Source organism: Camelus bactrianus, chromosome X (assembly GCF_048773025.1).
Source record: "Camelus bactrianus isolate YW-2024 breed Bactrian camel chromosome X, ASM4877302v1, whole genome shotgun sequence".
Taxonomy (NCBI): Eukaryota; Metazoa; Chordata; class Mammalia; order Artiodactyla; family Camelidae; genus Camelus; species Camelus bactrianus.
Window position 1 is genome coordinate 22,234,564 of NC_133575.1, and position 13,580 is coordinate 22,248,143.

At 35.6% G+C, this 13,580-nt stretch overlaps 1 protein-coding gene across 1 annotated transcript in view; it reads left to right on the plus strand.

Moving 5' to 3' along the window:
• The window catches only part of IL1RAPL1 (interleukin 1 receptor accessory protein like 1), a 1,156,506-nt gene that overhangs the window by 161,269 nt on the left and 981,657 nt on the right, over window positions 1–13,580 (plus strand). The window contains exon 2 of the mRNA XM_010970316.3: window positions 12,607–12,712. Coding sequence (XP_010968618.1) covers window positions 12,631–12,712 — 82 coding nt within the window. The 5' untranslated portion in view covers window positions 12,607–12,630. The remainder of the gene's footprint in view (window positions 1–12,606; window positions 12,713–13,580) is intronic.

The window sequence follows — 13,580 nt, forward strand, 5'->3', positions numbered from 1 at the left end:
CTTGGCTATTCACAGTCTTTTGTGTTTGTATGCAAATTTTAACATTTTTTTCCTGGTTCACTGAAAAATACCATTGGTTATTTGACAGGGATTGCATTGAATCTGTATATTGCCTCGGGTAGTATGGCCATTTTAACAATATTGATTCTTCCAATCCAGTATCTTTCCATCTGTTTGTGTTGTCTTTAGTTTCCTTCATCAGTGTCTTATAGTTTTGGAGTACAGGTCTTTTGCCTTTTTAGGTAGGTTTATTCCTAGGTATTTTATTCTTTTTGATGCAATGGTAAATGGAATTGTTTCCTTAATTTCTTTTTCTGATATTTTGTTGTTAGCATGTAGAAATGCAACTGATTTCTGTATATTAATTGTCTATCTTGCAACTTTATCAAATTCATTGATGAGTTCTGGTAGTTTTCTAGTAGCATCTTTAGGATTTTCTATGTATCATATCATGTCATCTCCAAACAGTGACAGTTTTACTTTTTCTTTCCCAATTTGGATCTCTTTTATTTCCTTTCCTTCTCTGATTGCTGTGTTTAGGATGAATTATTTTTATTACAAATAAAATAAAATACAAGCCCTACATGAGTTGGCCCCAGCCTGTTCTTCATGCCTTACCCAGTTCCACTCTCCCTTTTGTCTGATATGTTCCAACAATATTGATCTTCTTTCTGTTATACAGCTATGCTGAGCTTGTTTTGGTGTCATGGCCTTTGCATATGCTCTTCCTCTTCCTAAGATGTTTTCCCTCCATATCCACATATACTGCCTCCTTCTCATGATTTAAGTCCCAAGTTGCAGGCAAGACCTTGGAGAAATTAAAACAGTAACTTCTATACCACATCACCCTTTTTCCTGTAGTCTTATTTCCTTTCCATCACAAAATTTATCATTAAACAAAATATATTACTTGTCTCTTGTATTTTGCCTGGCAAGAATGTAAGCTTGATGAAAGAAAAGTCTTGAACTGTCTTGTCTCCTGTTATGTCTCTGGTACTCCCAATATTTGGAATAGTACATGGTATATGTTGGTCAAAGAGTTTATATATACCTCTTACAACCTCAGAGAGCAAGATGATATGCAGAACTGCTAAGCTGAGTCTGGAAAGTAGTTGATACCAAATGCTGATTTACATCTGATCTTCAGAACTTGTGGAGGTGAAAAGAATTTACATGTCATGTTTCTAGATGTGGTTGGAAGAACAGTCAATGTTAGAATTCAATTCTTGAAGACCCCCAAGGAAGGAAAGCTCTAGGCTAAGTGCTGGGAAGTTAAGAACCAACCAGATCAGACAGGCATAAAGCAATTTATATTCTCTTTGAGGAGATAGTGCAGCTCCTATGATAAAGAAGCAGGAGCCTCAGAGAGTGAAAACCTTTGAGTTGGGTGACTGTTACAAATACCTAGTTGAAAACCATGTAAAATCACATGGAAAGAATCTCAGTCCATGCATGGACTCTGTAAACACACACTGTCCAAAGAGATAATAGCGCTACCTGCAGGTGAATCATTGGATGTGGATTGTATATGCCTTTGTTTATGAATGTATTTGCATCAGAGGTCTTAGAGCTAACTTTGTTTTATTTATTACTGACCATTAGAAATACTGTCTGTAGAAGACATGGAAACATTCTCTAGCTGTATGGCCTTGGGAATGGTAATTTACATAGACAAAAAAAAATACCTACCTAATTGAAAATTTGTAAGGATTAACAAAATGATTTATGTGAAGTACTTCGATATATACCTGGCGCTAAGTAAGTGCTCAGTAAAGGTCAACAGTTGTTATTAATAAATATTGAAAACAGAATATGCAAAATAAGATATGAATATACATAATTACCACAACTATCTACAAATGTTGGTGATAAATGAGAATATTTCTTTTAAGTTTCTGGATTCTTCATTGTTGTACTAGCTTCCTCTTACTGCTGTAACAACTTAACACAAACTTTGTGGCTCAAAACAATACAAATTTGTTCTCCTTCAATTCTGAAAGTTAGAAGTATGAAATGCATTTTTGGGGGCTGTAATCAGGGTGTTGGCAGGGCTGATTTTTTGGGGGCTTCAGGGCAGAAGCTATTCCTTTAATCTTCCAGCTCCTGGTGGTTTCTGACGTAACTTGGCTTATGGCTTCATCACTCCTATCTCCGCTTCTGTTATCACATGGCCTTCTCCCTGGTGGTCATGTTCTTACTGAGTACCTAGGGGTGACTACTAAACACCTTTATAAAAGATAGCCAGTTTGGCTGTGTTCTGTGGCCTCAGAATTGATTTTTTTTTCCTGTCTGATAGAGCTAATTATTCTGACTAGTGACTAAACTTGTGATAAGGAGGTACCAGCCATGCCACAGATCATTTGGCAATGTGACGTTTTTGCTTATAACAACTTAGGGAAGGTATTATTGGCATCTAGTGGGTAGAGGTCGTGGATGCTGCTCAAATTCCTACCATGCACAGGACAGCCCCCTACAATGAAGAGCTGTCTGGCCCACAATGTTAATAGCAATGGGGTTGAGAAAGCCTGCCATAAGGAACTCTAAAAAATGCTATTGCTTAGACCTTCATTTTTCAAAGTAGGGATCATGGACCGGCAGTTTTGGCATTACTCAGGTCATTTGTCTCTTTGAAAGCTCCCCCAGTGATCCCAAGATGCAACCCCATGTTGGGGAGCTCTGCTCTCCTTAGGTTTTCTGCCACTATACCCTACTTTCCTCACAAGTTATGGCTGTGGGTAAATTAAGTTTGACTGGAAAAATAAAGCTCTTAAATACTTTTTGCCACATATAACAAACATCAGATATTGGAGTTCTAATTAACATAAAGCCTCTTTTCCTTGAGAGTTGCTGTAAGTTTCTTCAATCTGTTGAATTTTAAACACAGAGAAATGTGGTAAGTGTCAGGTTTATCCAACTATTCATTTAATATATTGGCAGGAAGAACTCACAAAGGAGGGCAGATCCACACAGCTCAGATCATGTTTGCAGCCCACAAGAGCGAGGATGGAATATATTTGCTTTTCCTTCCTGGCTTTGTCACTTGCCTCATCCAATCTGCTGACTTTGGAACCCAAAACATTTCTTTAGTATGAGCTTTTGCAGCAGAATTACAGTGGAGGGCATGGTGAATACGAAAGGTGTAAGAAAGATGAATTAGAGAAGTGGCGGCTGGAAACCGTGTAGTGTTTTTATTTATGCTCTCCATTCTTGTGCACAGTGCACTTTCCATTTTAGCTAGTCAGGTTCATCCATTTACTGGATTTTCTCCTGTCACCAAGTAAGTATGAGTTGCATTGAATTTTTTAGAATTTTGTGGCAGCATATGGAATGTTTCCATTTCTCCAGTGGTTCCCAGTAATTTAAGTTTGGGATTATTATGTATAGTTAATTCAGTTAAGGCTGTAGTTATCAGCACAGCCCTATAAATGTTCAGTTGGCATATAACAATAAAGAGCAACATATACCTAACTAAGCACCAATGTTTAATGTTAGTCACACATTATTGTATTTGATTTTCAGAGTAATTCTCTAATGTGGAGACCATTCCCCTCATTACTTTACAGATGAGAGGACAGAGGTATAGAGATAATAATTATTAATTCGTCCGTCTTTGCACAGCGGGTGAGAAGTTGAGTGGGGCATCAAAACAGGCAATTTTACTCTTGAACATACGCACTTAGCAACCTTCATTGTATATTTCTTCAAGTTTCTCTTTGCAGGCAAGCATCAGCTAGTGCCAGGGTTTTTCAGAGCTATAGCTGGTAATCCTAAGCAACTCTCAACTTTGCAAGGGATGATTGCATAAATTTCCAATGACCTTGTTACTGAGGCCTTTTTCTAGGAAGCTGCATCCTCGCCACCATTCCCCTAAGATAGGTAGTTTCCCTACCTTTCCAAAGCTGAGAAAAAGGCCTAGTGTTTCAAAATACATTTAGTTCCTATTGATAATAATGTTATGGAAATAGACTTTTTCTATGCATCTTGGTAATTCCACTGATCTCTTATTTAACTGCCCTGAAGGTGTCTTTATATTGTTGTTCACATGGTTTCTGATTAAAACACCATGATACTAAGCACTGACTGGAATACAAAATCTAAAAGTAGCTTTTTGTAATTTTTTCTTTAAACTTAAAAAAATACTTTTCTTATCTCAAAGCATTCATTTATTATAATAAATGAATGTAGTTATAGGGCATAAATTTCAAAAGAGTTGTGACTCATAAAACTATAAAACAAACACATGTAAAAGATTTATTTATTTCACCAATTAAAGAAGGAACTGGAAGAAATGTGACAACTGGTTCAGAGGAGATGTCAAACAACTACAAATTTATATACAATAAGGAATTTAGGAATGGATTCACCACAACTGATCTATACATAGGGCAATAATCAGTTGGATCCCACTAGGCACAAATAGTTTGCATTTCTATGGGCAAGAATTATTTGCATTGCTGTAAGCTTTATAGAAATCCACTTTATCTTTACAGAGGTGTAAAATAGCATATTCAAAGACAAAGGTGCACAAATAAGATCAGATAATCCCCAGAGGCTCCAACTTTCCATCAAAAGGATACACAGTAATCTCTGTTGCTCATTCCAGAGTCTCAAATATTTCCTTAAAGTACTATCATGTGGATGAATTCATGTGAATCATTCTTCTACAGTATACATTTCATTCTTTCAGTTATCCAATAAATAGGGCCTATCATCTGCTTGGAACAATTTGATGGGTATTATAAAAAGACCAGGAAATATGGTGTGTGTGTGTGTATGGGTGTGTGTCTGTCTGTCCAGAATCTATTTTAAGTAGATTCTTATTGCTATCCTAGTGTTTTTATTAGTGACCCATTAAAGTAGATCTTATGACTGACAATATTGAAAATTGTTATAGTGAAAAAAGTATTTAGCAATGTGGTTTATCCCAATAGCTCTTGGATTGAGAAATACATGTTTCTGATTTGTAGAATTAAAATACTAGTAAATCATCCAGATTCTTGAAAAATTTGGGATAATTTGATTCTGTGAAAACATTTTTAGAAAATTTTTTTCTTGCTTTATTGAGGTATAATTGGCAAATAAAAACTGTATATATTTAAGGTGTACAACTTGATGTTTTGAATGTGATTTTTACATTTAAGCTAATTAACATATCCATCACCTCACATAGTTGTCATTATTTTTGGTGGGATAAGAATGTTAAGGATTTACTCTCATCACATTTCAAGTATACAATAAAATATTGTTAACTATAGTCACCATGCTGTGCATTAAATCTCCAGAACTTATTTATACTACATAACTGAAACTTTATACCCTTTGACCAATGTATGCTTATTTCCCCTACCCTTCCCCATACCCCCAAACTCTGGAAACCACAGTTCTATTCTCTGCTTCTGTGAGTTTGACTTTTTCAGATTCAAGATGTAAGTGAAATCATACAGTATTTGTCTTTCTGTGCCTGGCTTATTTCACTTAGCATGACATCCTCTAGTTTCATCCATGTTGTCAAATGGCAAGATTTCTTTATTTTTTAAGGCTGAATAATGTTCTGTGTATGTGAGTGTATGTGTGTGTATCTCACATTTTCTTTATCCATTTGTTGATGGACACTTAAAACCTTAAAGCCTTTTCTAGGGAACTTTTACAAGGATACAAAACATATTTTTATGAAAAGCAGTACATGTTCATATTTTTTTTAATTGAGCAAACATAGCAATATGGAGGAAAAGCAAGATCAATATAATTACTTGTTTGCTGAGATCATACTTTATGCTGTGACTTAGTTTTTTCTAGTCATTTCTCTGTTACCTATATTCATATCATTCATAATAAGGTTTGTGCTCTCTATATAGCATTGGATTCTGTTTCTCTCTTAACATTTTATTTTGACTATTTTTCCAAGTGGTTAACTTCAAGATTTGTGAAGACTGTATAATATTTCATCTTATAGGTATTCCCTACAATTTATTTTAATAGTTCTCTTTATTAGTAATTAGAAACCTAATGCTTTATTAAATTTTTCTTTACATAAATCTCTGTCTGGATGTATGATTATTTAAGGTGATGTATTAGTTACTTATTGCTCCATAACAGATTACCACAAATCTAGCAACTTTAAATGATGCAAGAGTATTATCACACAGCTTCTGTGGGTCAGGAGTCTGGGCACAGAAGAGCTGGTTCCTCTGCTCAGGACCTCGTAAGGCTGAAATTAAGGCATCAGTTCAGCTGAATTATTCTGAAACTTGAGATCCTCTTCCAAGTTCACATGGTCCTTGGCAGATTTCAGTTTTCTGTGGCTGTAGGACTGAGGTCCTCAGCTCCTAGGGACTGCACACCATTCTGTAATATATGGTTCTCTCCACAACATAGCAGTTTGTCCTTCAAGGCCAATAGGAAAGTATCTCTGCTCTTTCTTATTTTTCTAACATATTTTATGTGACCTCTAGACCCTTTTTTAAAGGGCCGCTTGATTAGGCCAGGTCCACCCAGGGTAATCTTCTTTTGAGTAGCTTAAAAATCAACGGATAAGTTTATTTATTTGCAAGTACAAAACATGTTCACTTTTCCAATATCACATGGACTAATTGTGGCAGTGATATCCCATCACATTTATAGGCTTCGTGCATACTCAGAGGATTCTAGAGGATGTGAATATCAGGGAGTAGGAATCTTGGAGGGCCATTTCACAATTTTCACTACCACAGACAGATTTCATTTATCTGTTCAAAGATGTATGCTTTCTTTATCATGTATTGTTCTTATGTATTCTCATATCTTGTGCAGTGTTGTATATATCTTTCATTAATAAGTCTATCACTTTTTGTGGCTGTACTCTATAATTGACCTAATCTAGAATTAAAATGTATTTTGGTATTTTGTGGGGCAGGTTCTACTTGAACTAGAAGTTCTCCTCTCCCAGTAATCTCCTGCCCATCACTTTAAAATCCTTTCCACCCTGGTCCAAAGTCATCCCAAATATCACCCCCATCTGAGGATGTTTTTGTGATCTCCCCAGGCAGTCCTGAGCACTTCCTATAGACATGAAAATTCTTCTCTTAAAATACTTATCCCTTTGCTATAATTGTTAGTTTTCATCTCTCTCTTACATGTGATTTTTGGCTACAGTGACCATTTCCTAATATAATGTGTCCCTATGACTTAGAACAACATTTGAAACATGATGGGCACTCAAAAATTTTGAAAATAAATGTTTAAGTGTCCATATAAAGATATTGTTATACTTTGTGAGAGGGTGTTTTTTCTCAGGATAGTTGTCATAGTTTAATGACATACGAAATAAGCTTCAATGGGGCTAATTTTAAATATACTTTTTGGGTAACTTCTAGTTGCAGAGTGAGTAAGAGCTTCTGTTCATCCTCTCCATAGGGACTCTATCCCACAACTTTATCACGCATTGGTTTATTTAAATTGTGCACTTGGTAAAATACTTTATTTGTGTCATGCACAAATGAATACTTAAAAAATTATTTGATTAGAGTGAAAAAAGTATAATCTTGAGTTTAGTAATATAAAAACTAAGTATTAAATAAAATATAATGGATGATTTTTTGAGCATAAATAATTATTATATATCAGCCAGGAGTGGAAAGAAAAGAGACATAGGAAAAGACCAGGCATTTTAAACTGTCTACAATTAAATGTCACCATTAAACACCATAAAGACAATTATTTTATTTAAAAGTAAATTTTTGAAGTAGGTATTTACTACCTCAATTTGTTAGGGGAAAACAGGTCAAAAGTGAAATAAACTCAAATGAAATGAATACAGTGCATATTTATGTCCATGCTTTTTGGATGAGAAAGCGGGGGCTTAGAGAGGTGAAGTAGCTTGCCTAACCTAACCCAGGAGAATTCATTCTCATTCTAAAACCAACTCTCTCTGCTTTCTGAGTAGAACAAAACAAGTGAGTACAGCTTCCCTCTATTTCTCTTCTAAACTTCCCTTTGTGTTCCTACATGTGTCCTTTCTTTCTCTTCTGCCTGTTGGAGAAGGTGTCCCACTTTTCCCCCTAGATTCCTTCCTTCCTCTGGCTCTGCTTCTCTTCGCTGCAGTTTGCATAGAAGTCCTGGTCCGGTCCCTCCTCTCAGTTCTAGTTGTCCCTCAACTTCTCTATTGCCAACTGTGGATTTCACATCCTACCATTAAGAAAAAAGCAAGTGAAGCTGATTATCCTCCTTAAACTGTCGGATTGTGCCCCCATTTGTCTAAAGACTGGCCAATATCACCAGCAGTATCTGAATTTTCAAGCACTTGCCTCTTTTTATCCTTTCAGTACCTAAGCTCTACTGATCATGTTCTTAAATATCCTTGCTTGCATCATGGACCTCACTCCTTCCTGACTGACTTCCCTTCACTGCCTGATTTTTCTCAGATTTTCTCCCTTTTGATTCCCTTTGGCTATATCATAAATATTTGTAGGTTTCAGAGTTGAAAGCATACAACTTCTTTTCCTTCTCTTCCTGTTTATCCTAGTTGCTTTAACTTCAGCGACAATTACAACCTTGTTATCTTCCATCTCTCTACTGAGCTTCTGGCTAATATTTTAAATTAACTACAAGACAATTCTAATAGGAGATTCCACAAGCAATTTAAAATCGACATGCCCAAAATATAATTTCTCCAGTCTCATTGCTCAAAATGTCTTCTTTACTTCCATATATTGTTAAATAGTAGTATAATAGACCTAGTTGCTCAAACTATATGCCTCAGATCCACTTTTGAAGCTTCCTTTTAACACCACTTCCTTTAATATAACTAAGCTCTATTTATTCCCAAATCTATTCTGTTCTCAAAGTCTTCACCCCTACTCCATTAAGGCTGACCCTCCTTCTCGTCTTCATGTACCACTGCCTGTTAAGTAGTATCTTCTACCTTCCGACTATACTTTCTAAAATAGTTCAGATTACTAACCTATAAGCATCCATTGGCTTTTCATTGTCTATACTGCAAAGAGTGTTAGGGGTGTATGAAAGGGGGCAAGTCAGAATCTTGGGTGAGTTGTCATGTGTATTCTGAGGAAATGTATACAATGTACATATTTTTTCATTATCAAAAAAAGTATGTAAAGCTGCATGAAGTATTATTGGATGATGAAGTTAGAATAAGAGTGAAAAACATTGTAGGGAACTCGAGGGAAAAGTCCCCAACTTTTTGCCTAGCATATCTTGCTCTTAACAATCCTACACTGACATCTTTAACTTCTATCCCCCAACTTGTGGTCTATTTACACTTCATTCCTGAAACTTGCCATTTCACATCCTTGCTGTGATGGTTTCCTATTGCTGTTGTAACACATTACTACAAACTGAGTGGCTTAAAACAACCCAATTTTTAATCTTACTGTTCTGGTGGTCAGAAGTCCAAAATGGACTGGACTCACTTGGCTACATTCAAGAGGTTGGCATGCTTGCATTTCTTCTGCAGGATCCAGGGGAGGAATCTGTATCCTGGCCTTTTCCAGCTTCTAGAGGCCACAGACATTCCTTTGCATTTCTTCTCTCTGAATCTGATTCTTCTATTGCCTTTTTATAAGGATGCTGTGATTACATTGGGCTCACCCGGGTAATAATCTCCCATCTGAAAATCTTTAACTTAACCACAGCGGCAAAGTCCGTTTGCTGTGTAAGGTGACTTAGTGACAGAATTGAGGAATTCAAATGTGGGCATGTTTGTGGGTGAGCATTATTCTGCCTATCAGACAGACAGTTTCACCCATTGTTTGTCCTAGCTCCAAAATTTCCTTTTCTTTAGAAAGTCTTTCCTTTATGTCCCAGCTGAAATGCTTCTTGTGAAAACTCTTTCTTATGACTTCATCAGATCCAACCTGAAACAGAATAGATTTCCGCCCTCTACTCCCTCAGCACATTATACTCACCATATGGCAATAGGGGCAGTCTAATTAAGTAGGTAAGCATTTGTCTTGTTTATTGGTCTTTGAGCCTTCTTTATTAGAGTGCATTACATTGTCTTTGTGTCCCCACTGCACTACAGCGCAGCATTTTGTAACTAGTATGTGCTTAATAAGTGTTTATCAAATGATGAGTTTGAATGCCAAAATTCAACTGCATAGAGTAGCAACCACATTCAGTCTTTCATTCATTTTATTTCAGCTAAATTTTACTGAGCATCGGTTATAAAAAGATGAATAAAACACACGTACACCCTGGAGGGACTCTAAGTCCGGTGGAATAGACAGACATATAATTAAAGAGAAGCTGATAGTGTGAGGTAGCACGTAAAGAAAGCTGGTATGTACAGGAAGTTTCACAGATGAGAGGGATGTGAGTTGAGTCTCTAATAGGGCTAATATAATAATAATAATGGCAACAACAGTCAACTGCAGTAAAATTAGTAACAACTGCAGCTTTTGTGTATTCAGTTTGTTCTTTATGCCAGTGCTTTTCTAGGCACTGTGCTATATGTACTGTACCTGTTTTGTAAATGAAGAAACTAGTTGCAGAGAGGTTATTTGCCCCAAATTATGCAGCTGATTGGTAGCAAAACTGAGTTGAGAACCCAGACAGACTGATTGCTTATAACCACTGTGATATGCTCATTTCACATAAGATTTAGTAGTGATTTATGTGAAGCCCATTGGTGAATGGTATTCTTAACAGGAGACAGGCAAATCATCTCAGGCTCATCCACCCAGAAATTGAAGCTTCTTGAAATTAAGTCACTGATAGCATGAGCTGCTATGTGACAATAAGGAAATACAGGAGAATCTCAGTAAATGTTTATATAAAGTTTACATTGTGATTTCTGGGTAGGAATTTTAACTATGCAGCAAGTACAGCAAAGCTTGGATATCTATGACTAGGCATGTTTAATCTATCTTTCAATATAAAATATAATAAATTACCTTAAAGAGGTTTCTAGAGATTACTGTAGATTGACCAAGATATTAAATATCTGAAATGCTCCATGATTCTCTATTGTTTTCCCTAATATACAGCGTTTGGAGAGACTCAATTAAGGCTCTTGATGTTACCAAATTGATGCTTTCCAAACCAATTTAATTTTAAGAAATAGAATCATAAACTAGCCTGTATGACTTATAGAAATGAAATGAGTAAGGAAATAGTATTTTGAACAAGAGTAAAGTAATAAGGTAGTTAAGCTGAAAGGTCTTGCAGTGTATAGTTGGATCCTGGAGTTTCTTGGGCAGTGCTGATTAAACTCACACTGAGAGAGGAACTGATTCTCACTGCTAACCTGAAGGCTGGAGATACCAGCTTGAAGATTTCCTGCAGCTCCAGTTAGTGTGGTGCCTGGGAAATGGGATTCGGGTTTTAGCAATGCATGTGTGACTCAGGCTTGCACTTTAATATGGCAGTTCGTCAGATGTGTCTGATGAGTCGGCTTTTCGGGCTAGGTTTCATTTATGTCTTTATGTGAACTCCAGGTCCTTGGTTAGAAAACTGAAACAGGCTATCATTTATAAGAGCTGGAGTTAAAATAGCTTATTCTCAATGCTTATTTTAAAAATTCACTGACTTTGTGAGTAAAAAGATAATGGTGACACTTGACTGCAAGTAAAGGATTTTGATTTTGTTTTGTGAATTAAAATGTGTTTTAACAGACTTTTATTAATGTGAATGAATTAATCATTTAAAAATACTCAGAGGTACCTGAAGCTTTAGGAGAGCAAAAAAATGTGACTCAAATCACCATTTCAGCTTCCTCATCTTTAATAAAGTCATAGTGATTGAAAGCTGAATATGATCATTCCTCAACTGTCTTGCAGAGAAACTTGTGCTGTCATGGATTGACACTATATTTGAACTTTGTTCTGACTTGCTACTTTTTGAAATTCAGTCTTTCAGCTCAACTATCTCAGTCTTGTACAAAAATTAAAAAGGGATGATTTTCTGATGAAGACAACGTTCATTTTGGTTAATTTCAAATGAAATATTTCCCGCTTTTGAAATTCAAAAACTAGGCTAGTGTCCCTTCTAGTATCCCTCTGAGAGCCTTGTAGTAGGGAGAAATGATGTATCTTTCTGTAGCTTTCATATGCAGGTACTTTCTTTTAGTAGAGACCAAGTCTTAAAGTTCTCTTGGAGTATCTCTTAGGGTTTTTTTTTTTTTAAAAAAGAGAATTGTAAAATTATAATCAAATCTTTAGAGGCATAGAATTTATGTTTTTCTTCTCATTTGGAAAGAATGATACTGAAGAAAACCATATTCTAATGCAGCATGGAACATTAAAAAATGTCCCTGTTGGTTAATTTATATTTAAAATAAATTGTTAATAAAATAGTCCTTTTAAAGGGATTATTCCCACTTATTTAAACACAATTAGGTCCTCTAAATAAAGTGAAATTCTAAATCTTCAGTGAGCCTAAGATTTTAAAAATTTTGGGGGGGGCTATGGAGACATAATTTTGATATTACTGGTTTTGATTTAATTTAGGAACCTCCACATACAGGAAAATAGACTACAGATCCTGTTCACATTGTTTCCATTTGTGGAATTCATTGCCCCAATCATGCATGATAAAAAATCTAATAAAAATCTTATAATGTTGCTATATATTTTTTAAAATGTATGTTTTTCTTTTTTATCTTTGCTTTAGGGAACAGCCTTTAAGAGCTGGAAGATGAAAGCTCCGATTCCGCACTTGATTCTCTTATATGCTACTTTTACTCAGAGTTTGAAGGTTGTGACCAAAAGAGGTTCTGGTAAGCAGTGTTCTTCCTTTTCTTTCATTATGGCTTGATGTGATGGTGCTACATTTACACGTGTGCCATTGGTGGAAAGGTTGAGAATTAACCAGGAGCCATGTTGTGGAAATACTGCAGAGTTATCTTTAAATGAGTGAAACATAACTCAGGGAATTAGAAAGGTAGGAATAGCTTGAAAAAGATGTGGCTTATTTCATTAATCACAATGAATTGGAATAAATTCATTACCAAAGCTTGCAGATGATTTTATTTTATAGTATGATTTTCAGCATTCTTTTAAAAAGAATGTCATTTAAAGTTTTGCATGGAAATATCATGAATTTTTTTTCACATTACCTTTTACTGTCATCATTTCCATGTCAGCTATGTGTAGGGCAGATTCTTTTTAGGATTTTACTTCAGCTGATTTGCTGAATTATTTTGCAGATATTTTAATAAAGCACCAGAGTTATTAAAGAAAGTGTCATGGGGAAACATCCTAATAAGTTAAGAGGAAATACAGAGGTAAAATAGAATGGTAATATGAAAGGAACTGCTTAATAACATAATGTTGAGGCTTATGGAAAACATTACATGTTAGCAGACATCTTGGTTTTCAGTTGACTGTTGATACGTGGAGTTAGCAAAATGTATGAGACAATTGAATAAATACTGTTATTTGTGTGAGGTTGTATTATGTCTAACAAGTCGTGGATAATACACAGTCTTGCCACACTCACATTTTACATAGGAGTACAGAATTTTTGAAGCTATAGCTTCTGGGTACAATGGAGGAAGAAGGGTATTATGTTTAGTTCCTAGAACTAGAATGTCTTATCTGTTAGTTCTAGAGAGACAGTGGGGTAAAGAAGAGAATGTGCAAGAG